This window comes from Urocampus carinirostris, chromosome 5 (assembly GCF_059441175.1).
Source record: "Urocampus carinirostris isolate Australia breed hairy pipefish chromosome 5, RoL_Ucar_1.0, whole genome shotgun sequence".
NCBI classification, from domain to species: Eukaryota; Metazoa; Chordata; class Actinopteri; order Syngnathiformes; family Syngnathidae; genus Urocampus; species Urocampus carinirostris.
The window spans coordinates 10,065,317-10,091,965 of NC_142353.1; the positions used below are offsets into that span (position 1 = coordinate 10,065,317).

Consider the following 26,649-nt stretch of genomic DNA (forward strand, 5'->3'; position numbering starts at 1 on the left):
ACGTTTCAAAACAAATCTGAAGTAAAAATGACGACTGAATTGATAAACTGTATGGCAATTAAAAAAAAAAGAGCAAAACAAAATTGCTCTCATGTGATGGATTTCCTAACGCCCCATTGGTCAGCTGTACTGGAAAACGGCTGCATCTACTTCCTGCCTAAGGTGCGCGCTCAAACTCGGCTTGGCGGGTAAACCGGAAAATAAAAGGGACAATTGCCAAGTAAGTAAACTTTAAAAAAATGACAATAGCTGAAGTAAGACCAAGAACAACAGGCTTTGCAAATTTTTGTCATTTTGACTTTGCATTTGGGGTTTGCTTAACCCTCTCCTCGTGACCAGAAAACAAACTAGTCACACCAGTTAACGACAGTTGTTTCTCTTTCTTACTTCGCCAGTAAAATGTGAAGGTGGTTAACTGAAAAAGGAAAAACGTCAAGGGAATTGATCATTTGGAGTCTTGCCACACTGACATCTACCGGCCGTTTGTAAACTTGCATTTTGTGATGCTGTTGTTATTGCTTATCCTAATGCCGTAGACCCCCGGGATACGACATGTGAAATAGTCGTATAGCGGGTGATAGAAAGCTATACTTATTAAATGATGACTTCTGTCATTTGAGCTGAAACATTCAAATAATAGATGAATAGGCTATGCCATCAGACTTCCGGGATACGACATTAATCGGAGTTGCTAGGTGAAAAAGCTATATCGCGAGGGATAGGAAAGTATGCTAATTATCTAATGCGTTTCATTCTCCAGATAAAACATTCAAATACAAAATGGTATGTAGTAATTACTACTTCTGTGTAAAATATGTGAGTATGGGTAAATTGGTTGGTTGGACGATCCCTTAACCACTAAGGTCGGAGGGGCACCATTTCCTGTGGTGTGTCAACACATGTTTACACCCGCAACCACTGCCTAGATTCTAGGCCTAGAAATCTATTAAAATATGCACGTGAAGAGAAAATGACGTGTTACTTTTTTGTGACGTGACTTGATCTGGTACGGTGAAGTTAGTGGGTGGATGCAGAAGGTGGAGGAGATGGTAAATTATAAAGGGAGCTGGTTTCCACTCACGAGAGCTGTCATGCATTTAGAAGATTTCCTTGCTTTAACATAATTTTTTTAATGTATTATTTTTGTATAGTGAGGAAATACTCTAATGAGGGTCCAAAAACGTATTCCCCACCCTAAAGCAGGGGTCTCAATTCTCAAAATTAATTTACTAGGGCGCTGCTGGAGTTAAGCGCTTAGCGAGGTTGAGCCATAATGGCCTCTCCCCAATAAAAGGCCAAATAAAGAAGTTCCACTGCTCTTAAAGATCTTTTAACCTAAAAATATTTTTTCAAATTATTATGAATTGATAAGATAATTATCTGTAATAAAGAGAGTAATATACCAAATAATAAAGAATCAAGAAACTCAAGATATGATTGGAAAAAAAATTAGTGAACAAACTACTCAATGGCAGAAACTCATTTAAAGTTATATGCAATGTGCACCAAGTATCTTAAAGCAGCAGGTGACTATTTACCCCCACTCTCTGTAAATCATTTATTCCACATTTCAATTTTGGTAAAATATTTTGAGATTAGACTTGGGTGTAGCCTATCACATTCCAGGGCAGTGTGAATTTTGAGCCCTGACGAACTAGTTAGCAAGGAGTCAGCATCCATATCAAACTCGTGCAGGCCGCAATAATGTTAATTTCATATTCAGGCGGGGGCCACAAACTCCTCTTGAATCACTGCTTTAAAGTATCCCAGTGGTCGACTTTATTTTATCATTTAGGAAAACGGCGTTTCCTGTCCAGAATTCTTCTGAAGTTCTGCAACAAAGTTGAATGTTTACAATCATCAACTGTTTACAAAATGTATAATGGGGCTTGTCCCGTCCCCGTTGCCATGGTGCCAACATTTAATGTCCAATTTTTAGGGCCCCATGTCCGAAGAGACGGTCGGAGACGGAGAGGAGCCCCGCTCGCCCTCGCAGACCCCCTCCACCCTGTCCCCTTCACAGGTCCAGTCCAAGACACCCGCGGGTTCCAGCTCCTCCAGCGGCCCCACATCCGGCAGCCAATCGTCGGGAACGCTGAGCAGCGTGGAAACGCTTCCCGTCACTTTGCCCTCCGTCCCCGAGGAGCCTGAAAGGAAACCTTGGGGCCGCCTTCTGCCCATGCAGCAGGCATTCCGGGCTCACGGCAAGTTCTTCTCACTCTTACCGAAATTGTGCCTTCATTCATTAAAGAAGAAACAATTGATTTGAATTATAGGCAAAAATATGTGAACGATCATAAACATATGCATTTTGTTAAATACTTGTAGTATTTCCCATAGAATTTTGTGAGACCCCAGTGGGTGGACAGTCTAGGGGGTCGGGGGCATGCCCCCGCATTGTCCCCTGCCTGTGCTCAATGTGCTGTTGCGGCACCCTCCCTCCTCTACTCAGCGAACAAAAAACGCTCACTAATCAACTAACCAAAAGTGAGTGAGAAGACAAAACTGTGTGTGTGTGCACAAGTTTGAGACCCTGGCAACCCACCAGGGTTTTTATATGACAATGGGAAACACTGCTCGTAGTTCAAGAAATTATCAGTTATTTAACATAACATGAGCCTCACCTAGAGGGAGCTCGGTTACCTTAGGGTTAGGCGCCCGCTCCTAGACTGGGAGGTTGCAGGTTCGGGCCTTGGCATACGGAGGACTTACAACGTTGGTACCCATTGCCTCCTCTCTTGGAGCTCGTCATTAGGGGTTGGAATTTGGGGGAGTTGGTCAGCTAATGACTAGGAAAAATCCCCACAAAAAACTTATAGGAGGACTGGCCAACTTGGTCATCGAGAGCTGCATGTTTTGGAGGTTTCTCTTCTCTAACTCAGATGATGTAAATTTTCAGCTCGTTCGGAAGCTGTGTGAGCGCTTGGAAATGATCCAGGTGATTTGAATAACCAGTATTTGAGCAGAGAAACTCAAAAAACATTCAGGACATGCAGCTCTTGAGGATTTGTCACCCCTGACCTGCAGGGAGCTGACATGATTGTCTGCCATCTTGCTGCTAAGTGTACCCAAAAATCCCTGTGAAAGGCTAAAAATGTGAAGAAAAATTGTGTGTTTTGGTCACTTTGAGTCTCTGTGGTTTGTAATCTTCCTAGTGCTTTGTAGCAAAAATCTTCGGCTGCACGACACAATACAGCGGACACAATGGGGTGGGCACACAGGGCACAAATTCGCTTCTCTCAGCCCAGCATCGTCTGCACCAAAAGTGAATATGTCAGTACTCTTATTTGTAGTATTTTGTGTTGAAACCATTATTTACTTTTTAACACGATGGTCAAAATGAGCCTCTACAGTTTTTATTAACTGTGGGAGGGAGTTTAATTTGGTAAAATATATGGTATGTCTCTTTCTCCCGCCCCCAAAAAAAATCAGTGTTTTTTTTTTTTATTTTATTTTTTTTTAAATTTTTATTATGGCTCTCTGGGTCAAGAAAGTTTGTGACCCCTGCTGCTGAGGTAAATGGCTCTCAAAGCCCGGCCTGAGCTTGGAGTAAACCCAAAATTTTATATTTGTAGGGACTTAGGAGGAGTATTCCTTAATCCAGTACCCATACATCGTTTTCAGTACATAACTGGGTGTACGCTGCAGTACACCCCCAGGATGAAACTTTAGGACGTTTTCACTTTACAGGGTAGAATAAAATGTTTTTTTCAGCCTTTACTGCATTTTCCCTACTATACCACATCAACAACATTATTTTGTATATATCTTGCAACTTTTGAGCTGTTCCTGGCGATGAGGGGTCTCTACGATCCATGTTTGCCATTGGTCCACGTAATATAAAACAATGGTCTTTAATTGGTTTGCATCATGAAACTGCCAATATACTATTGGCCATACTACCTACCAAAATGCTCTTCTCTATCTTAATTCAGTTGAAAAGACTCATCGAGTCGGTGACATCTAATTGTATTTTTACCACTGTAATCATTCGCTGTGGTGCTGAAGGGAGAAGCAAACATCTGAATGAGTTGAAGTTGTATGTCTCTTGTCACTTATTGTGGGGGTAACTGAATAGTTCATAGACTTGAAGAAATGAGAAATTAATATTTTTTTGTGTTGTTTCTTTCAAGTCCATACATCGCAGGTGGGTTCTCATGGCAACTCTTCAGTGTCCTCATGTTGTTTTTCGCCTTTGGCTCATTTTCAGTTTTTTTTTCTTTCTTAGTTTACTTCACCTTGTTTTTCAGATTGCGTAGAGGATGAGTACTTGTTTGGCCGAGACCCAACATGCGATTACGTGCTGGACGACCCCGATCGCAGGGGATCCTTGCGCTTCCGGATTTACAGCAAGAAACACTTCCGGATTTACCGGGTACGTGAGCTTCCTTACTTTTTTTGCTCCTGTAAACTAGAATAGTCTTTATTGTCATTGATGACAATTGAGGGTATATTGTTTTTAACGAGATGAGACGTGCCACTCCAGACAGTGACTCTGCAGACCAGGCAAAGAGCAGCCCACGATAGGCAGTGTTGATGATCCTGTAAGGTTGCCTTATTTGGAAGAATCTGAAGATGGTGTAGGGGTTTTTGCTTTAATTTTAACATATTTAGTGTTGAAAATAATTATTCTTTCATGCAAACAGTTAACAAATTTAGCTCTATATATTGCTCGCGCTTCACCTTAGTTTTGAGATTTCTCTCCTGTTGTCTGAAAGGGCAGAAACTCACAAAAAATTAATTTAATTCTAAATTATCACTTTGAGTTCTTGGAATTCGGTTATGAATTACTAATCCGATAAGAGATTGAACTAAGGAGCCAGACCCATTAATCTAACAAAAAATGATTTATTATTGCATATAATCAGCAACAATCAAGAAAAAAGGATGCTTGGAAAATCAACTGGTAAAATTAAGACACTAACAAAAATAAACCAAAAGGTTCCCACTGTAATGCTAATCAATTTGGAGAGATTCCTTTGTACAGAAAGTGCCGCTAATAATTTCCTTAAGAATCGACAGTACGCTGTTTAGTTTAAACCTGTCACCTTGGAAGCGGAGTGTCTTGGGTTGAATTTTTGTCGTGCTTTGTGTTCCGGTGTGTGCACTGCGTGTAGATGAAAGGCCGCAATGCAGGCTGGCGCAGTCTGCTTGACAGGGTTGACGAACGGGCGAGTCCAAGAAGAAAGTGGGTGAACTCTGGTTGGCATCTCTATTTAAAGAGGCAGTGACGCTGGACTATTTTTTTAAGTGTTCCTCCCAATATCGATATCGGGTGACATTAGGTTTATAATTGACATTGGATCAATGGGCCTTTGTCAACTTTGTTTTTGAAGCCAATGGGCGGAAATATACCGAAGTGAAACTGTATGCAGGAATGTCCCTCAATCAACAAATTTACTAATTATGGGAAAGTTATTCAATCAATACATAGCCCTAAATGTTTTCAATCACAATCATAAAATTCTGGTTATCAGTCTTTGTGGTAGTTTCATTGGAAATTGGTGATCTGTTATGAAGCCTGTGTAGGTCCATCAGGGGGCGCAGTCTGTCAGTGGTTGTGCACGAAACAGGAGGAAAATAATAAACAAACTTTTAAAAAGGGTGAAACGTAGTCCTAACGAGCCCAAGGCATTGATCTTCCAATAATCCAGTGAGGAACAGGAAACAGAGTCTTTACAACAAAAAGAACCAAAAGAAAAGTATCTGTGTGGTAGAAATGCTTCCTTCGGGCCCACAGCAAAACGCCAAAACGGAACTAAAGAGACCAAAAATTGAGTAGTGGTTGCTGTGATAGCTTATTTGTCCTACAATGGAAACACGCAATAAGACCAATGCTTCAAAACACACACCTGAAATGTGACAGCTTCTGTCTTTCTGTCCCTGGTGGGGCCGGATTGGCCCTGGGGTGCTCTAGGAGGGCTCTGAGGTATTCGTCCAGGACCTGAGCAACAACGGGACCTTCGTGGATGGCAACAAAATCGGACGAGGCAAGAAGCTCCCTTTGGTCAACAACGCCGTGCTGGCGCTAGCCGAGCATCGCAACAACGGTAGACGAAAAAAAAGGCTGTGGACGCCTGACTTGTCTCGAAGCAGCGCCAGGGTTTTTCCTGGTAGTATGTGTGGCTGAATTGACCATCACGGGGCACTCTTCCCTCAGTCTTCAGCTTTGCAGACCTTACGTCCGACCAAGAGTCCACGTTGCCCCTGGAGCTTCGCAGCAAGTACCTGCTGACCCGGCGTATTGGGACGTGAGTGGGGGGGGCAGTGTGTCCCCTAACCTCTAAACCTTAAACCCCTACCTCTGACCTGACCCTAACACTACCCTAACCCCCTTAATGTACCCTAATCCCTAAACCCCTAAACTCTAACCCTGTACCCTAAGCCTTAACACTTCCCTAACCACCTAAACCCCATAACCCTGGGGTCAGCAACAGGCAGTTCTGGAGCTGCGTGCAGCTCTTTGCCGCTCCTTAGTGATTCCCTGGTCCTTTTTCAAAAATGTTTGATAATGGAAATTTACATGTTTTCTGTAGGAGGAAAAAACCTAACACAAACATTCTCCAATGAATAGATCAAATGTGCGTGCATGCGTTTGTATAGATCAACAAATAAAGACAGGATTGTTGTTGAATAAATGGTCCTTATTGTCATTATGCAAAACTGGAGGGCTACTCCTTTCAGTGTAAGAAAGCGATTTAGAGAGTGGATGGCTAGCTGCACACTAGTGACGGGTAACCGCAACTTCTGCAAGGTATTTGTGTTGATTAGAATACAAGAGTCACAAATGTAGCAGTTTTCCACAATTGGTAGCTCCAAGTTGTCTGTTTAATAGGTAATGGATATAGTGTTAGTGAATAGCCACGTTTGATAGTGGTGGCTTAATAGTTGTTGTTGCCTAGCTGCTGACTTTCCCTTCTAATGGGACCTCAATCAATAAACACGATAAAAATCCAGGCAGCACGCGCTGGTCATCAGAATTTCTTTGCGCTCTTCTGACTTTCCTCAGAGTTCGATTCAATTAATGAATTTATTTTCATTGTAACAAGCTACTAAAGCTACGGGCTGTCGTGTTGGTTTTGATGGCCAGTTGTGAAAAGGCTGTTTGACTTACAGCTAACACCAGTTTATCACAGTCTTACACACACGTCTTGCAAACTTTGCCTTGCCTTCATTGGCTGGTGCCATTAAAACCTGCCTTTGATTGGCTGCACTGTTAAACCATGAAATGTGTGAATTCTTTTTGGCCAAACACTCTATCACTCAAATAACAAACCGGAACTATAAATCCTTGAAAAAAAACCGCAGTATTTTGCGTTTATACTATCGCTCTATGTCACATCATGATATTAATTTGATTTCGGTTCATGCGTGCAAGCAAACATTTTGGATTTCCAATCCTTGCCCTAAGCCTTAATATTAACACTACCCTATCCCCCTAAACCTTAACCCTCTAACAGTACTCTAACCCCCTTTATTTACACTAACGCATAAACCTTAACCTCCTAACATCACTTCAAGCCTTAACACTAGCCTAAGCACTTTACACTACCCCTAACTCTCTAACATTCCCGTGTTTTTCAGAGGTGTGTGCGGCGAAGTTAAGTTGGCGTTCGAGCGATCCACTTGTAAAAGGTTTGCGGTGAAAATCATCGACAAGAACAACTTCAAGTCGGAAGGAGCGAGTATTAGCGGGGGTCGGGGGGGGACACGCCCACTCACTGGCCGGGTGCCATCTGACTTTTGTGCCGGTCCCTTCGTTGGCAGACGGCCACCAGAAACGCCCAAACTGAGATTGAAATTCTTCAGCGGATCGATCACGTAAGCATCTCTGGGTGTGGCTCGGAGAAGCCCCGCTCCCTTTTGTGATGCAAAATCTTTTTATTGGCCCTACCCCCCACAAAACCGTTTCTATTCGTCTGTCTTTAGCCTTGCCTCATCAAGACGGAGGATTTTTACCAGACAGAAGACCGCTACTTCATCGTCTTAGAGTTGTGAGTGAAGTGTCGTGGGCGTATAGGGCGGGGCCTGCGCACCCAAGTTGACGACGTCATCCTTTAGGATGGAGGGAGGTGAACTCTTCCAGCGACTAAAGAGCCGACAGCGACTGAGCGAGGCCACTGCCAAGCTCTATTTCTACCAGATGCTAACGGCCGTCCAGGTGAGGCAGCCAGCCGACTTGCCTCCCCTGGCATTGCACCTGACTGACTCCTCCCCCGTCTGGGTGCGTAGTACCTCCACCAGCGAGGCATCATCCACCGGGACCTCAAGCCCGAAAACGTTTTGCTGTCTTCGGAGGAAGACGACTGCCTTGTCAAGGTGGGTCCCGTCTGTCGCTGCGGTAGGCCTAGCTGGCCCCGGTCTCCTTCAAATGTCCCCGCCCGTCTGGCAGGTTACTGACTTCAACCAGTCTCGGATCCTGGAGGAGGCGGTCCTTATGAGGACCTTGGTGGGAACACCGTCCTACGTGGCACCCGAAGTTCTGACTCATGCTGCTCATGGTGGTGGCTACGGCAAGCCCGTCGACGCCTGGAGTCTTGGCGTGCTTCTCTTTGTCTGGTCTGTCCGTTTATTTGTTAAATTTTATTTATTTTGCTCGCCAGTAGATGGGGTCACAGAATTCAACTCCACCCCACTTAACACTAACCATTAAGCTCTAAACCCTCCAACCTAACTTCTGACCTGAACTAACCACTTAACCCCAACTTTTATGCCATAACAGTAACTCCTGTTAACCCTAACCACCTAATCCTAACCCTATCATAACCCCCTAACGTAACCCGTTAACGTTAAACCTTTAATTCCCTAATCAATATGGTAATCCACCACCACCCCACCCCAACCTTACCCTGACCACTTTAAGCCAAATCATCTTCTCCTAACACCCTAAACTTACCATAGCCCCTGACCTATCACCCTAATGTTAAATAAACAGGGATCAGAATGGAGATTTTCATTTTCAGCTGAAATAGCCAGCGTTCAGGAATAAACCAGGGCGGAGCCCCCCCCCACCGCCACCACCCCCCCCCAAACCTGGGTTTTAGGCAATTTACTTGTCCAAAACCATGCTTATATTTATCATTTAAGTAACATTTTTAGAAGATTAAAATAATTTGCCCACATAACTGATTTTTTTGTAAATACTGCAAGATAAGTTCAAATGCAGTTCAGTCCCTGCAGCTTGTGCGACAATGCGGCCAATTTTTCTAACGGCCGCCAGGGTGCGCCAGAGCAATAAAGGAAAGAGTGAGACAGTCGGATTTTGAATTTGTTTGCTACGCAAGAGAAAAAGTGAAAAAGTCGGAATGCCTTTGGGGTTCAAAAACAGCGGAAATCCGCGGATCCGCGGAAAATTCTGATCCCTGAATAAATAGGAACAGCTCAAAAAAGTATGTGCTGGCAGCAAGATAGTGACTTTTATCGTAGTCACTAAAGTCACCCAAAAATATTGTTCTTCTGATCGGCCCTGGATTACTTCCTTTGAAGATACTGGAAAAGTGGAAAAAAATGGCCTTGATGGTGTTTGAAAAAAGTTTACGAACACTGTATCTGTCCCTCACAGGACTCCCTGCTTTGATCCCTAGCTTTTAACCCTAATCCATGTTTTGTGTCCAGCCTGAGTGGCTACCCGCCCTTCCACCAGAATTTCTCAGATATGTCAGTGAGTGAGCAGATCGTGCAAGGACGCTTTACCATGCTGCCCGAAAAGTGGCGAGACGTTTCTGACCAAGGTAAGACCCAGAAACCATCATCTTGTCTGTCCCTCCATAGTCACTCTGGTCTGGTATTGGTGCCAGCCAAGGAGGTGGTGAAGAAGCTTCTGGTGGTGGCGCCCGCTGAGCGGATGGGGATCGATGACGCGCTCGGTCACGCCTGGATGCAGGTAGCATCCCTTGTCGCCATGGCAAACCAGCAAGGTGCCACATCCGACTCTCAAACCTAATTTGTGTCGGCAGGACCCGGAGATGCTGGAGAAAGCACATAGTCTCATGTACCCGCCCGCTGTTGTGGAGGACGTTGTTATGGTAACCAAAATCTTTGAAGCAAATGCTAACAGGGGTGAGCTTGCTAGCTTTCGTTGAGCAGGTTGCCATGGTAACAAAAACGTTACGATCAAACACCAAGTAGAGTTGGCTAGGCAGCTTCGTCAGCTTCTTTTGAGCATGTTGCAGAAAATGGCAACCAAAAAAATGTATCTGTTAAATGCTAACCCAGCTAGTTACATAAGCTTTACTTGGAGTTAGTTGCACGGTAGCAAAAACTTTTCAACCAAATCCTAACCGAGGTCACCTAGCTAGCATCGTAGGCTCCTCTTGGAGCATGTCGCCATACAACAAAAAATGTTACAACCAAACGCTAACCTGGGTTAGCTAGCTAGAATCATTGGCTTCTCCTGAGCATGTTGCCGACGTAACGGAAACCTTTCGACCAAATGCTTACCGAGGTTCTCTAGTTGGCATCATTGGCTTCTCTTGAACTAGTTGCCAGGGCAGAGAAAATGTTTTGGCCAAATGCTAATCGTAGTAAGATACCGAACTAGTTTCATCAGCTTTGTTTGGAGCATGTTGCACGGTAACGGAAATCTTTCGATAAATGTTAACTGTTGTTAGCTTGCATTGTTGTTGTTTTTTTGGCACGTTGCCATGGTAACATTAATATTAAGAACAAATTCTAACCAGTGTTTGCTAGCATTCGTTAGTTTCTCAAAGCATTTTGCTATGGCAATACAAATGTGCGGTTAGTTATCTTCTTGGTTATAAAACAGCTTGTGTTTGAGAAGACGGAGGTCAATTATTTATTCATCTATTTGTTATTTTTTGGATGTTTGTGTAAAGGTAAAGTGAAAGGACACTCTAGGTGCATAGCACGTCCTATGCTCTGAACCTAAAATAGCCCCTGGTCGTGAATATTATAGTGTTTAGCTACATTGGGTCGCCTCTAGTGTGAGTGACGTTCGCTTAAATTTCTTAATAAACTGTAGACAACGAGTGCTTTTTTTTTTAAATCACGCCAATCAATATCTCCTAAACACATGCAGACTACGCTTGCGACACTCGTTCCATCAGCAGTGCAGCGCTGAGATGCAAAGGAAAATCTGAGTTGGCGGTTAAAAGAAGGGGAGTCATTGGGCACAACAGCCTCGTTTCCTGCTCCCGTGTGTCCGTTGTTGCACGTTGACGACATTTACTCGACATTTCAGTCAAGGGTGGTCACAAAGGAGGTAGAGAGAAGGACGCCAATTGCAAATGTGAAAGGTATTCGCAAATATGAAAAATACTCGCGAGAGACTTAACTTTCGCTCCAGTCTGTGTCTGCAGACGGTGCAGAGTGGGGACGTCTGGCTTCAGTTGTTACTCCCGAGTTTTTTATCCAATTAGAAGGCGCAGGGTAGGTGGCGTCAGAGACAGAAGGCAGGAGAGGAAGAAATGGCTCCAGCCGGCTGTTGCCCGGTGTTGGGCTTATTATCCGCCATATCAGCTTCATAATTTCACGATACCGATCTCCATCAAATTCCCAAATATCGGTGCCGATAATCGGCAATGCACTGTATTAAAAATGCTAACTTGGGTTGACTATTTAGCATCACCAGCTTCTCTTAAGACATTGCCATGGTAACAGAAATGTTGTGGGAAAATGCTAACCGGGGTTAGTAAGCTTGCTAGCATCATTAGCTCCTCTTGAGCAGGTTGCCACGGTAACAAAAATGTTGTGACCAATGTTCCCTCAGAGCCTCCACAGGTCTGAGCCGTTACACAAAGTCTAACCGGGGTTGCTAATTAGCATTGTTGGCTTCTGTTGGAGTATGTTGCCACAGAAACAAAAACAATAAGATGAATGCTTTGTGCTGGCAGGAAGCGGAGTCAGCGTCCATGTCGTCAAGGAAACGAAGGCGAGAAGACCAAGAGGAGGAGCCACGTCCTGCCAAACAAGCCCCACCCACTCTTACTCCATAAAGTTTCGTTTCTTATCAGACCTGGCTATTTTCTTCCATGATGTCACTTCCTGTTGTTGTGGGGATGTTGTCATGAAAATTTGCTTTTCTTTAAGCCTTTTTGGAATTTCTGGGGCAATGGCAGCAAAAAGGAAACGGGCAAAAACTGTCCCCCTCTCTAAAAAATTGAGTAGGAGTAACTAAAGAACAAAGTTATTTTTTTCCTTAATACAGTACTCCCTCGGTTATCGCGGTTTATGGGGACCAAAACCACCTGCGAAAAGTGAAAATCCGTGAAGTAGCGACTCCCCTTCAAAAGTGCTTACATTAAAAAAAAAAATATATATATATATTTTTTTTTTTTAGACCCGCGAAGTAGCGAGGTCCCACTGTATCTTTATTTTCTAAAATAGGACAAAGAAAACGTTTTCAAAATAAAATTTACCCACAATATACCCTCAATTGTCATCAATGACAATAAAGACTATTCTAGTTTACAGGAGCAAAAGTTGGGGATTTTCACCTTTCATTTATAGATTTAAAAAAAAATTCAGACACAAATGATTGTTTCAGGTTTTTTTATTGGGGGGGTTGTAAGAGCAGTTACGCTTGTTTTATTTTTAATTACGTTTACAAATGGAAAAGCAGCGTTTTTAAAATAAATGCTGCTCGTTTAAATAAGAGATCACTTCGATTTTTGTTGTTTGTTAAGGAGGGACAGAAGCATTTTGACTCATGTCATTTTAATTGTTTTTACATGTATGAATGAAAACTACTTATTTTCGCCTTTAGGTGGCGCACCTTGACCGTTATTCCCCAAGATGAAACCCAAAATCGAAAGTAAAAAATATAACCCCAAAAGGCTCCAAGGGCGTACGTACAAAAGGCTCGCGCATGCATAGATGAGTTATTGACGTGCGCGTCCGTGTACCCTTCTTAGCGTGGACTTTGACGTCCATATTGCACTATTTAAATTCGTTTTATTTTCTTTAGCATGCTTTTGTGGCTTGGTCCTAAAGTAAGACAGGTTGGGGGTAACGATAAAACAATGTAATAGATATAAGATACATTTTTTATTTTAGTTGCAAAAATCTTTTATTCCTCAAATATATTAATGTTTTTACTTTTATTTGTTGACTATGAGATCCTAAGTTTGCATTGATGGCAAAAGCAAAAACATAACCATGGACAAGAAGCCTGCGATGAAATAATGGAATAGACTTAACCCTTTAACGTTCCGCTGGCTGGCCGCTGACTTTTGATAAACAAGTGTCTGTACGATATCTCCAGTCACTAAAATATGCCATGACACATACAGGTATAATTGGTAAACTTGGGATTCAAGAAATAAGGACTATTGCAAAATATAGTCATCACAGAAACATCATGATCAGTGTGAAGCTGAAGTAACTCACCCATTACATCCCTTGGCCGTCTTCAACTTATTTGAATCTCTGCAAAAATGAAAATAGACTAGTAAAATGATTTTCAATATGATAATTTGCACTCCTCTCTCGATTGACACCGTTATCAGCCAATGGCAGTTTTTTTTTCCCCACAGCTCACAATAGCCTACACGGGCCAGTTTGATTAAACCAATATCGTTTAGTTTTTCAGATTGTGATTAAATTTGATAAGGTACCAGGTAAGGCTTCAAGCGATTGTCTCACCTATCTTCCAGCAAGGTTGCCCATGCTACACTTATCTGCAGGCATTTGATTGCAAAAGAAAATCTGGGCGAGGAAAAAAAAATAATATTTCTGTGTGTTCCATTTCAGATCATCCAATGTTGGTAGCACTTGCAGTTATTATTTCAGTTTGGGACAAAACATCAGATTCTTACTTTTCAAAAGGGACCAAAACCGTCCATATTCTCCAAATGGTTCAAGAACAGCATTCAATTTTCTTTGGGTATGTCTTGGATTAGGATTTTAGGCGAATTTTACAGGAATAGTAAGAGGTTAATATTGTCTATGGGTCCCAAGGCTTCTATTGATGCTAAAGGGAGATGTGAGAACACATCAAAAAAGCCTTTAAAGAGAAAACTGAGATAAAAATAAATACATGTTTTAATATGAGTATAAAGTTCTATACATTGGGAAGATATTTTTCTTTCGCAGTTTTACTTTCTTCTTGGGGCAACTTCCCTGGAAAAAAACACTAGCAAGCATTGCCAGCATATGACCACAGTAACCAAAACGTTTAGCCCAAATGCTAACTAGATTCATCAGCTTCTCTTGAGCATGTTGCCTCAGTAACAAAAATGGTAAATGGACTGCATTTGTATAATGCTTTTAAAAAAGCTACTGAAGACCTCCAACAATGACGCTCTCCAATGTTCTTCACACTTTACCAATTTACACACTCACACTCCGATAGTGGGGGCAGCCATGCAAGGCGTTGATTTGTTTATCGGAGGATTAGGGATTCAGTGTCTTTCTAAAGGAGACTTTGACATTTATCTCTGAGGAAGCGTGAACTGTGCTTGAGACCTCTTGGTCCTGAGATGACCATTCTACCATCTGAGCTACTCCCCAAATGTTAACCTGGTTTACTTAGCCTGCTAGCATTCTCTGCTTCTATTGAAGCATAACTAAAATGTTGCTGCAAAATGCTAATTTGGGTTAGCTAACTGCCATCCTCAGCTTCTCTAGAGCACATTGCCATAGCAACAACAAGGTTTCTACCAAATGCCAACTGGGTTTAATTAGCTTGCTAGCATTCGCCGTTTCTGTTGGCACTTATATTAATAACGAAAATGTTGTGACCGAATGCTGAACTGGGTTAGCTAACTTGCATCATTAGCTTCTTTAGAGCACATTGGCTGCAACCTTGTGGCAAACACTAACCGGGTTTAACTATCTAGCTAGCCTTTTCAGCTTCTGTTTGAGCATATGTCAAGTCAAGTCACATTTATTTGTATAGCCCTTAATCACAAGAAGCTTTAAAGGACTACAACAATAACGAAAAGGTTGCGGGAAAATCCTAACCGAGGTTAGCTGCCTAGTGTTGTCGGCTTCTCTTGAGCAAGTTGCCAAGGTGATGAAAATGTTTCGGCCAAAGGTGTTAACTAGCTAAGATTTAAATAGTCTTTAATGATGCAAATGAAGTTTTTTTGTTTTTTTTACAATGTTGATAAAAGAAGATGAAAACTACAAGTAGAAATATGTATTTAAAAAATGAAAACGAGTATACATATATTCTGTGTGATTAAAGGTGTGGCTGAGAGTAAACAATATCTCTTGCCGTTAATTTCTATTTTTTTTTAGAAAGCAATACACAAAAAGAGATTAAACTGCATGATAAAATAAACTCAAATATGATCTTTGGGTTTAAATGAGCAAGTTTTACTTGGAAAACGGGACTTGAAGTGCAACAGGTCAAATAGGTAGTGGCCTGGGTGAGAAGAGTCCTTCATAATTTGGATGGTAAATGTTCAATGGTCTGCATTTATATAGCGCTTTTCAAGTCAATGAAGACTCCCAAAGCGCTTTAAAATGTGCTTCACACTTACCTATTCACACACACACTCACACACCAATAGCGGCTGTGCAGCCATGCAAGGCGCCGACCTGCTTATTTAGGGCATTAGGGATTCAGTGTCTTGCCCAAGGACACTTCGACATATAACTCGGAGGAGCCGGTAATGTCCGGGATTATCATTTTTGAAAAGTAATCTTTTCTCGTAAAAGCATTTGCAACAGAAATAGAACAATTTTCTGCAATGATAATGCAACAATGTTTTTGTATTTTCTTTAGTCACAAATTCGGTTATTAAGCTTCCCCCCAACCTCTTACTCACCAAATAATATCGTCATTATAAAAATAAAAAAAAGCAGTAGAGGTACTGCAGTAGTCGTCAACTCAAAACGGTGAAAGAGCCATATTGGTCAAAAAACAAATGAAAATTTGTCTGGAGCCACAAAAAATTCAAAGCGTCGTATAAGCTTTATTATCTATATAATATAATATAAATACAGTAATCCCTCAGTTATCGCGGTTAATGGGGACCAAAACCACCCAGGAAAAGTGAAAATCTGCGAAGTAGCGACGCCCCTTCAAAAATGCTTAAAAAAAAAAAATATATATATATATATATATATATATATATGTGTATATTTTTTATTATTATTTTATTATTATTATTTTTATTTATTTTTTAGACCCGGGAAGCGCTGAACCCGCGAACGTGGAATCGCGAAGTAGCGAGGTCTTTTATACGTCCTCAAGTTTAACGTCATTACAATTGTAATCATTTAAAGTATGTCTCATTTCTTTGATAAAGTTAAAAAAATGCAATAAAGAAATCCAATTTTTAATATCACTATCATTCCTTGAAAAAAACAACAAAATAGAAAGTGCAAAACGTGCGTCTTATCTAGCAACAAAAAGAGTGCAATAAAACGTAGCATTCATTTTTAAAAACTAGGACAAAAGCCGGAGGTGAAGTGAATCAAATACCATTAATGCAGTCCGAGTTTGATTTCTCTGCTAATGTCAAACAAGTCAGTGCATGTGTAAAACACAGGAACATTCCCTTCTCCCACACCTATGATACTAAAAGCAGCCATCCTCGGACCTGAGCAACAAAACATAAATAATATTCCCAAGTGTCTTTCAAAATGTATACTGACAAAAATCGGAAATCACTTAATAAAAACAGCTACTTTGTTACTAAAAAACTTATGTCAGTATTGAGTATCAAGCAATCAACATTTTTATATTGACAATGTTAATTGTTCCTTGATTAATTATCATGCATTAGTCCTATCTGCAGGACACTTGCAGTAACCAGCAATTTATCCACTATATTTCCAGTGTATAAGGCGCACTTTTAAATTTTGGACAATTTTTACAGCATTGTAAAACGTTTGTCCTTTTACAGATACCATATTTATATATATATATATATATATACACCGGAGCCATATGCCCCTAGTGGGAGGTGGCTAGAGTCAAGGACACATTCATATTTCTGACTCTTTCTGGGAGGTTGATACAGAGGAGGGGATTCCCAGCCCCCACGCTCAACCCAACTGATGTGTTGGGAGTCATTAGGTGACCAAACCCCCCAATTCAAAACCCCTAATGCCGAGCGCTGAGCAGGGAGGCAATGAGTACCAATGTTGTAAGTCTTAGGTATGACTCGGTCGAGGCTTGAACCAGCAACTTCCCAGTCACGGGGCGGGTGCCCCACCCCCAAGGCCATCGAGCTGGTTTGAAAACCATATTAAAAGAAGAATATATTTCCCACTTCCATTTTTTAAAATTTGTTAACAGGTTTGGCCACATGCAGCTCCTGAGCCGCTGGTTGCTGACCCCGAAAGTACAGTAGGAAAGGATTGTATGTTTTTTTTTTTAATTGCTTTTTTTCCTCTCATTTGTAGTCCCCCACCAGCAGCAAAAGAAAAAAAAGCCAGTCGATTGCTGCAGGTCTGTTCCATGATGGAGCTCTTTTGTGGGGGCCGATCCATTAAATCCAAGGGCGTCCTTGGGGCCCCCTCCTCTCATTTGAAACCCCCCCTCTTTTTCAGAGCACTCAACAGCCGCCACCCTTCTCAACTACTTGACTTTTCCTGCCTTTATACTTTTTTTTAATTGTTTATGTTTTGTTCCTGGTTTCCCTTTTTACCTCTGGGGTACATTTCCTACTCTTTCCACAGTCAGTGAACACAAAGCTGGGAGCGTGTTAAATGCAAGAATAAATCCTTTATTTGTATTTTTTCTTAATCAATTTTAAGTATTTATCTACTGATCTGCAGTAGGGTAGACCCAGCAGTGACTCCACTTCCAACACAAGTTGCTGGTGTCCTACAACAACACAGTGGAAGGCATTCTGGCATACAACGTCACTGTGTGGTAATCTGAGAGCACGGCTTCGGACAGCCTAAAAGATCATCGGCTGCCCTGTACCCAGTCAAAAATACTTTGCTGTTTTTCGACACCGTAGAAGAAAATTATTTATTAGATAATTCCCACCCTGGCAGCACGGCGGCGCAGTGGTTACCGCGTGTGCGACACAGTTCTGAGGTCATCGAACCTCCTGTGTGGAGTTTGCATGTTCTCTCCGTGCTTGCGTAGGTTTTCTCTGGGCACTCCGGTTTCCTCCCACATCCCAAAAAACATGCATGTCAGGTTAATTGGCCGGTCCAAATTGTCCCTTGGTGTGAATGAGCGAGCGAATTGTCTGTCCCTGTGTGCTCTGTGACTGGCTGGCAACCAGTTCAGGGTGTCCCCTGCCCACTGCCCAATGATCGCTGGGATGGGCTCCAGCACCCCCACGACCCTACTGAGGATAAGCGGTGCAGATAATGGATGGATGGATTCATTCCCAGCCTGTCCACCGCTTCTTTGACGTGTGGACCTCTGGTAGAGGCCACAGGTCCCTCAATTTAGGACATACGGGCTCAGAGAGAGGGGGCCATCACAACCCTAAAAGAACGCACCAAACTGAAAATATATTTTGTGATTTTTTTTTCGGGGTTTTTCACTTTTTGTTGTTGCTAAATGAAACTGTGAAAAAAATTGTAGCATCCCACAAAATGGTGAACCTCTATCTTGGGACTTTCTCTTTTTTGTTGTTGCCAAATGAAACTGTGAAAAAAAATGATGGTGTTGTCCTTACGACGACTATTTTGTTTAACAATAAGTTGCTGTGTTTTAAAATGCTGGGAAAGGTTTTGGGTTCACTCAGAAGTGTTCTGCATGTATATTTTGTGTTTATTTGAACTTGATGTTGAAAAATAATTCTGATTCCTGGTTTTCGTGTCACTTCCTGTTTTGTTCCAGTCGTCGTCAGTAGCAAGACACTGGCTCACAGCCGGGACGAGTGTCCACAGTCGGTGAACGCACGACAAGTACCATCCAACATGCAATATTTAATTATTTTTTTAAATGTAAACTATTTTTCTTCGTTTGCTGTACCATTTCAAATCAGTGTCAAGTTCAGCCTTAAATTTAATAGAGAACTCTATTTACAGTATTTCTGTTTTAATGAATAACAAAGGTTCAAGTATTTCTAAAGAGGGGAAATGCACTTTGTTTATTACAGTTGAAAGTCTTTTACTTCATTGAATAAATAAACTATTTACATTTTATTCACATCATAAAGCTGTTGACCTCACTGCATGTGTTATACATATGATTTTTTGTAATACAATTAACATATTCTTGCACCGAGCTTCAGAAATCCACTTTATTATTGTTATTATTTTTTTTTATTTATATTTTAAATTTCATTTAGTGTGCGTGTCTGTTTTAAGTGTTTTTAGAAAAAACAATTAGCTTCATTAAACTTTTTTATTTGAATTTTACTTTTTGGGGGGACTGGTTTTTTTTTTTTTTTTTTTTATTGATCGTTACATGTTTTTATACTGCATTTCGAATTGCCAAAATGTAAAACAAGAAACAAGCAGAGTAAGAGAAGCGCCTCTTGTGTTAGCATAAGCCAGTGGTTCTCAAATAGTGGGGCTGGCCCCCCTTGGAGGGCACAAGGCTCCGTCACTGACTTTGGGTAACCTTTTTTCCCAGAATAAAGTGCAATTGCACCTCCACTACACCAGGGGGCAGAGGCGTTTTCATTGGCAGAATAATTTGTGTACATTTAGCCTCCACGCAGTGCATTTTGAGGTACATTGTTTATAATTTACCACTAGATAATATTAAATTGTCTAATGAGAACATAAACCAGTCCCAAATGAACACAGCATAGGAGCAAAATGCCAGACAAACATGGCGACAACTACTAGGTATGGATTCCACTTTGTAATAGAAATACAAATTTCTCCAATGAAAATGAGTAAAAATTAACATTGGAATGATAATTCTGTGTATTTTTGCCTGCTATTTGAATAAATATTTTCATTTACTAGCACATTGTCTCTTTAAGCACACAGTATATAAGTTGAATATGAAATGTAAACATAAAATGTAGCAGGTCTTCAAGTGACCCGATTACAAAAATATTTAACACAAATGTGGAGAAACAGGGTAAGGAGACAAGCCAAAGTCTCCTCCCGTAGCACTCCACTGTGACCTTAAAGGGTGTCGAGCAAAGACCAGTGCCTATGCTGTGTTAAAAATGTTGGCAGCGGACAGCACAAAGCCAAATGTGTCAAAAGGTGTAGATTTGGCACACAAAGGTGATGTGTTACAATATCAAGTAACCTTTGTTTTGTTCCCACCAATATAATGTGATCGCGTAGAGGATTTCTTCTTTTGTGGGTGGACGCAACAGAAAAAAATTGAGAAGCACTAGCATAAGCTCACACAACAATGACTGTTTTAATTAAAAAACAGTGTCGTATGAACTTTATTTAGCAGTTGAGATAACCAATTAACATTTTAAAACTTTTTTTTTCTTCTGTGATACATTTTGTCTGCAGTTCATCGCGTTCTTCAATTAGCGATGTAAGTCGATGTCACAAAAACTTCAAAGCAAAGACTGCATATAAAAGCTTTGACTTTTTGTGGGTTCTATCTGTCTTAAGAGTTTTTTTGGGTTCAGAAATTGTTGATCTTGTTGGAATGGCAATCTCGTCCATGTTCAGTCACCATGTGAGTAAAATTTGTCATTTTGCTTTCTTATTTTTAGCTTGCTAACTTTTTGGGTTCTATGCTTCCTTTCTTGCTCAGTTTTACCAATCAAATGATGATGAAGATGTTCATTTTTATGTCCGTACCTCCCAAAATAGCATACATTAGCCCCCGGAATACAACGTTAATCCGTTCTGAGGTGGGAATTGCAAAGGGAAATTGTCTTATAGCGCGGTAAAATATATAAACGTTTGAAGGATTTACTAACCTTATAAATAAATATATATGTAAAGGAAAAAAAATACCTTTTAGTTACCTTTGGTGTGACGTGAAATAAGCTGGTACAGTGAAGTAGCTGGTGGATGAAGAGAGGAAGGACTAGGCGGATTAGAAATAAAGCTGATTTTAAAACTTGCGTATAAAATATGTGTATATGATTAATTAACAATAGGTGTCACGGCGGAGGAGTGGTTAGCGCGTCCGTGCCGCAGTTCTGAGGTCATGGGTTTGAATCCAGCTACCAGCCTTTCTGTGTAGAGTTTGTATGTTCTCCCCGTGCTTGCGTGAGTTTCCTGCAAGCACTCCGGTTTCCTCCAGGCACTCCTGTTTCCTCCCACATTCCGAAAACATGCATTTTAGGTTAATTTGCCGGTCCAAATTGTTTCAAGGTGTGAATGAGCAAGGTGTAAATGAGTTGTCTGTCTATGTGTGCCCTGCGACTGGCTGGCCACCAGTTTGGGGTGGGGACACCCCACTGTTTGAAGATAGCTGGGCTCCAGCACCCGCGCGACCCTAGTGAGGATAAGTGGTGAAGATAATTAATGGATGGATGGATTGCTTAAATAACATTAACAGATATACATGGATAAGAAGAAAGACCTATTGTTTACCTTTGGTGTGACGTGACTTAAGCTGGAGACGGCTGGTTAGAATTGGAAGTAATTTTAAAACTTGTGTGTCATATAAATGACAATGATCAGATAACAATGTAAATAAATATACATCCAAAAGAAAATGACATTTCATTTTATTTTGGTGTGATGTGACTTGAGCTTGTACAGTGGAGTAGTAGGTGAATGCAGAAGAGGGAGGAAACCTAATCCAAATAACCCCAATTGTAAATATTGTCTCAATTGTGCATTGGTTAAACCCATTTTAGCCATGGTAGCGATGCGTGTTCCTCTTTCATATTTCTGTATAATAGCAAGCTTCGTTTCCATGTTTATCATCTTCTATAGCGTCAGTGCAATTCTTGTGACCCATAGGTAATAAATACAATACGCTATAATCCAATTGACTTTTCACAGTCTTGCCACTTCACTTATTTGCATTGTGGTTTAAGTTCTGCATTCTGATTGGCTAAACAGTCTTTCTGCGTATTACTATTTGACAGTAAAGTGGTTATTTGTAAAAAAACAAAAAACAAAAACAAAAAAAAGGTTTATAAAGTAGTTTTCTTTTTAAATCAATGCTTTTAAATGAATGGTTCTGTTCTTTGGTATTTGTGTCTTTCTGGTTTATTTTTTCTTTTCAATCACGTTGCAAAAGACGTCACATCACAAAATGAACAAATGACCTGAAAAGAAAAAAAAGGGATGACAGGTGGAAGCCAAAGCCTCATAAGAGACCTGTCCCCAAAATAATTTGGGACACTTTTTCTATCAATTATATAAACAAATTATCACATCAGTATAACAATCATTTCTTAGTTCATTTAGAAATGATAACATTGTTGGAATCCCAATATATATATATATATATATATATATATATATATATATATGAGTTTCTGATGGGTTTTTTTCTCCATACTTCTGCCCTTTACAACAATACAATTTGTAAAAATTCTTGAGCAAGTGTGGCCAGTGTCCTTTCTCTTTAGATTCCGTATTGTATCTAGTATAATAAATGGAAAAAATACATCCATCTTAAAAAAAAGAGCTGTAATTTGCAAGCTTCGTTTCCATGGTTATCAATTTTTTTGCTTGTTCCTTTAGCATCACTGCTAGTCTTAGGACCTATAGCTTAACATTTTTATATAGAAGATTCTGAATATAAGGAAAAACAGAAAGGCATTGTAGGATGTAGTTCAGCCATTACCATGTTTGTATTTCCCTAATGACACAAAGAAATAGCAGACTGGAATTTTATATAACGTGGACCAATAGCAAACAGCTATTTTAGAGATGTATAACAAAATTTGGATTTTGCATGTTTTTGGCCATGCTAAGAAATTTGTCTCATGGGGAAAATTGTGAAAAGAGGCGCCTAAAACAGTTTACAACACACCATGAAGTGAAAATGTTGCATCGTGGGGTCACCCCATCCTGGGGTCTAGTTTATCCAGTGGTGGGTAGAGTAGCCAAAGATTTTACTCAGGTAAAGGTACTGTTACTTCCGATTAATATGACTCAAGTAGAAGCTAAAGTAGTCACCCAAATAAATACTTGAGTTAAAGTATACAAGTACTTGATGAAGAAACTACTCATACACTGAGTAACTGTGGCAACGTCTTTTTTTTTTTAAACAACCATTCAATCAGATCATCAAAATATCAAAGCCATTCCATTTAACAATAAATTAAATGTAATTCAAAAATAGATTAAAATAATCAAAGTCAAGTCAAGTACTTTAATAAACAAGAAAATAATAATAGTTTAAATCGAATAAATAAATTGAGAACAAGTAGCACATTCAAAGCCCCAGTACTTTTTGTCACAGGCGCTGCAGGCAGAACAACAAGCTAGCCCAGGGGTTGGCAAAATCTCCACAATTTGATTTAAATTACAATTTTCACTGTTCTTGTCAAAAAAAATAGTTTGGATATTCATTACCAGTATTTACTTTTATAATATTATTTAATATTCCCCAAATACTTTTAATATTGTTTTTGTTCTTATGTAATAAATTAGTATGATATAATTTCTTACTAGCTCTTGTTTTACGTTTTATATTGGGATTTGGCTTCCTTGGTTCTTAGTTGAATGCAATTTCTAAATAAAGTGTTTTTCTTCTTACAAACATTGTATAAACCCATTGTCATCCACGGATGCTTTACTGATTTATTGCTAACATTACTTTTTCTCATTGGAAATTTGTATTATCTGCTGTACTGAATATTTCTAAAAATATATCAAAGGACCTATCCACATCATCTGTGCCATATTTCGTATTCCAGTTTGATTTAACGAAGTCCTCATAAAGTGACTTAATTGTTTCTTCATTTCTTATTCGTTTGTAAATATAGTTTATAGTTAGTTTTTGACTACTTACCTTATCATCATACACTGGAAAGACTGGCAGGTGGTCAGAAATATCACAAACGAATTATCAACCAACGTTTGCAAATTCAATAGTATTTGTAAAGATATTGTCAATTAGAGTTGCACTGTGTGAAGTAATTCTCCTAGGTCTTGATATAGTTTGGTATAAACTCATGCTGTACATTCTGTTAATATAGCCATCAGTGGTTTTATGATTGTTTGGATTCATCAGGTCAAAGTTGAAATCTCAACAAATGAATAGTGATTTGTTGTTTAATGCTGAATATATTTTTTCAGCCCAATTTGTGAAAATTTCTAAACTTGAGCTTGGTGATCTGTATACACAACTGACAATAATATTTCTCATTTTTTCATTTGTAATCTCTAATGTTAAGCATTTGAGTAAATCATTGAGAACCATTGACATGTATGGTATTATTTTAATTTTAATTTCTTGTGTATGAAAGTGGGGCAGCACGGCGGCGCAGTGGTTAGCGCATGTGCGGCACAGTTCATGTCTTGGGAACCTCCTGCGTGGGTTCAAATCCAGCTCCAAACTTCCTGTGCGGAGTTTGTATGTTCTCCCCGTGCTTGCGTGGGTTTCCTCCGGGCACTCCGGTTTCCTCCCACATTCCAAAAACATGCATTTCAGGTGAATTGGCCGGTCCAAATTGTTCCTAGGTGTGAATGAGCGAGTGAGTTGTCTGTCCCCGTGTGCCCTGTGATTGGCTGGCAACCAGTTCAGGGTGTCCCCTGCCCACTGCCCGATGATTGCTGGGATGGGCTCCAGCACCCCCGCGACCCTACTGAGGATAAGCGGTCTAGCAAATGAGATGAGGTGAGGTGTATGAAAGTGATCAGCTAATCAGACTACAGGCAGTTAATTAAAAGTGGAAGTATTAGTTCCTTACTGTCTGCCTCAAATTATAAGCTTGGCACACTTTTAGTTACGCCTGCTTAGGCTAGCTTTGTCATGAAACCGAATCGTAGCAAATAGCAAGTGTTCGTCGTTTAAACTACCTGATTATATGAACATTCCATTGAATAATACAGGGCTGGGGGAACAACGTTACCTCAAATGGTGGATATAAATAATAACTGATTTTGTTACAGTTTTGTTCAAAGGACAATCTAAATGTGAAATAATATTGCTTGTTTGCTGGGTAAAAACTCAATTAGGTTTGTATAAGCATAACAAGCACAATATTAAGAAGGCCATCAAACGTTTACGACAGAATTACCATTAGCCCTTCATTAATGACATGAATACTGAGCGTCCCTAATCATATAAATAAAACTATTTGCATACCTTTATTCTTTCCTCGTTTCTCTTCTTCTTCTTTGTTTTCTTATTTTCTAAATTGGGCCCCGGGTGGCTTGGTACGTTTTCTTTTCATTTCTGATTATTTTCCACTCGTCTTGAACGTAAACAGATGCCCATCCCCCAACTGTCACTGACGACAAGCGGTCAAGGCTAAACCATTTCACCTGATTGACCTCAAAATTGATTTTGTATCACATACAGTATTTTATCTTTTTCACACAATTTGGTTAAATGTGAATCAATTGGCCCGGAGTTTCATAGTTATGAATAATGTGTCTCATTTGGCAGACAGGGGCAACCAACTATTAATACAGTAAATTGACGCCCCCCCCGTCTTAATCAGAGAGGAAGTGTCCTCCGCGCCACTCCTTCTATTAGCTTTTCTTGGTCTCATGCAGTGTGTCAGTTTTTTTTACACACCTATGCCAAAAACAAGGATGTCAAAGCTAAGGGGCGCCAAGTGAAATGTTATTAGGACTATACAAATGTAGACATGACTTGACTTGATAGATAATACAAAACCGCTTTGCAGTGCACATTTATTATTATTATTTTTATTTTGTGGGGGAAAGGTTGTGCACTCCACGTGACATGTTTAAATGCCGCCTTGTCCGTGGCTAATTACGGAATTAATTAATTGTTTTAATAAAATTAAAGAAATGTAATCAGGGAATTCGATTTGATGTCATTTTTGGTTTGAGCATTGGAAGAAAACACCAACGAGGTTGCATAATGTGCTCCTTATTTGGGCAACAAAAAGAGTGCAATAAAACACAGCTTGCATTTATGAAAAAAATAGCACACTTTTGAAAAGGTAAAGTAAATCAAATCTTATAACTTTTAATTTTTATTTCTGTGCAGTTACAGTATGTCACAAAAGTTCATTATAATGTTTAATAGAACATCACTAAAAAAACATCGCTGTGACACGATGAAAAAAAGTAAGTAGTAAACAAAGCCATGGCTTAATGGAAAGATATCCTGTGGTCTGTTGAGACAAAGAGTAATTTGTTTGGTTCAGATGGCGTGAATCATGTGTGGTGGCAACCAGGTGAGGAGTACAAACATGGTTGTGTCATGCCTAAAGTCATGCATGGTGTTAGGAATGTCATGGTTTGGGGCTGCATGAGTGGAACTGGAATCGGGTAGTTTAATTTAACTTAAGAATGTACAGTGGAGTACTTGAGAAGATAATTTTCCCCTCCCTCCAGAAACTGGGTCGCAGGCCAATGTTCTAGTCTGACAATAACCCCAAATACACTTCTTAAATGTCCAAAGCTTTTATAAAGGGGCCAAGCTCATGAGGAAGGACAGACCAAGCATTTCTCCAGATCCAAATCCAATAGAACATCTTTGGCGCATCCCCAAGCAGAAGGCGGAGAAGCACAAGATTTCCAATATCCCTCAGCTCTGTCATGGAGGAAAGGAAGAGCATTCCAGTGGCAATTTGTGAGGCTCTGGTGAAATCCATGCCCAGGAGGATTAAACTGGTTCTGCAAAATCATGGTGGTGACACAAAATATTGAACTTCAGGAACTTTTACTTTAGGGCATATATTTACTTTTGTTGACTGTGGTTTAGCTACTAAGGGCTAT

At 40.3% G+C, this 26,649-nt stretch overlaps 2 protein-coding genes and 1 long non-coding RNA gene across 5 annotated transcripts in view; 2 read left to right on the forward strand and 1 right to left on the reverse strand.

Annotated features, from left to right (window-relative positions):
* The first annotated feature begins 131 nt into the window (after positions 1–131).
* chek2 (checkpoint kinase 2) lies at positions 132–12,195 on the forward strand. Of its 3 annotated transcripts, XM_088335641.1 has the most exons (15): positions 132–220; positions 1,940–2,204; positions 4,251–4,375; positions 5,918–6,050; positions 6,161–6,251; positions 7,585–7,681; positions 7,768–7,821; positions 7,930–7,994; positions 8,062–8,161; positions 8,233–8,319; positions 8,393–8,559; positions 9,616–9,731; positions 9,798–9,883; positions 9,957–10,025; positions 11,853–11,971. In XM_088335641.1, exons 2-15 carry the CDS (start codon positions 1,946–1,948, stop codon positions 11,952–11,954), a joined length of 1,551 nt encoding a protein of 516 aa, XP_088191767.1. In that variant the 5' UTR covers positions 132–220; positions 1,940–1,945; the 3' UTR covers positions 11,955–11,971. The 3 variants fall into 3 exon arrangements, with proteins under 3 accessions (XP_088191767.1, XP_088191765.1, XP_088191766.1); XM_088335639.1 differs by lacking the exon at positions 9,957–10,025 and having other exon boundaries at positions 9,798–9,917; positions 11,853–12,195; XM_088335640.1 differs by having other exon boundaries at positions 9,616–9,883.
* On the reverse strand, positions 1,763–25,168 carry LOC148365168 (uncharacterized). The gene is made up of 2 exons (XR_015850477.1): positions 25,040–25,168; positions 1,763–2,236 (listed from the first exon to the last, which is right to left on the reverse strand). It is a non-coding gene; the product is annotated as an uncharacterized LOC148365168 (long non-coding RNA).
* Positions 20,399–26,649, forward strand: part of LOC148365169 (far upstream element-binding protein 3-like) — a 35,832-nt gene continuing 29,581 nt past the window's right edge. The window contains exon 1 of the mRNA XM_088335642.1: positions 20,399–20,488. Coding sequence (XP_088191768.1) covers positions 20,459–20,488 — 30 coding nt within the window. The 5' untranslated portion in view covers positions 20,399–20,458. The remainder of the gene's footprint in view (positions 20,489–26,649) is intronic.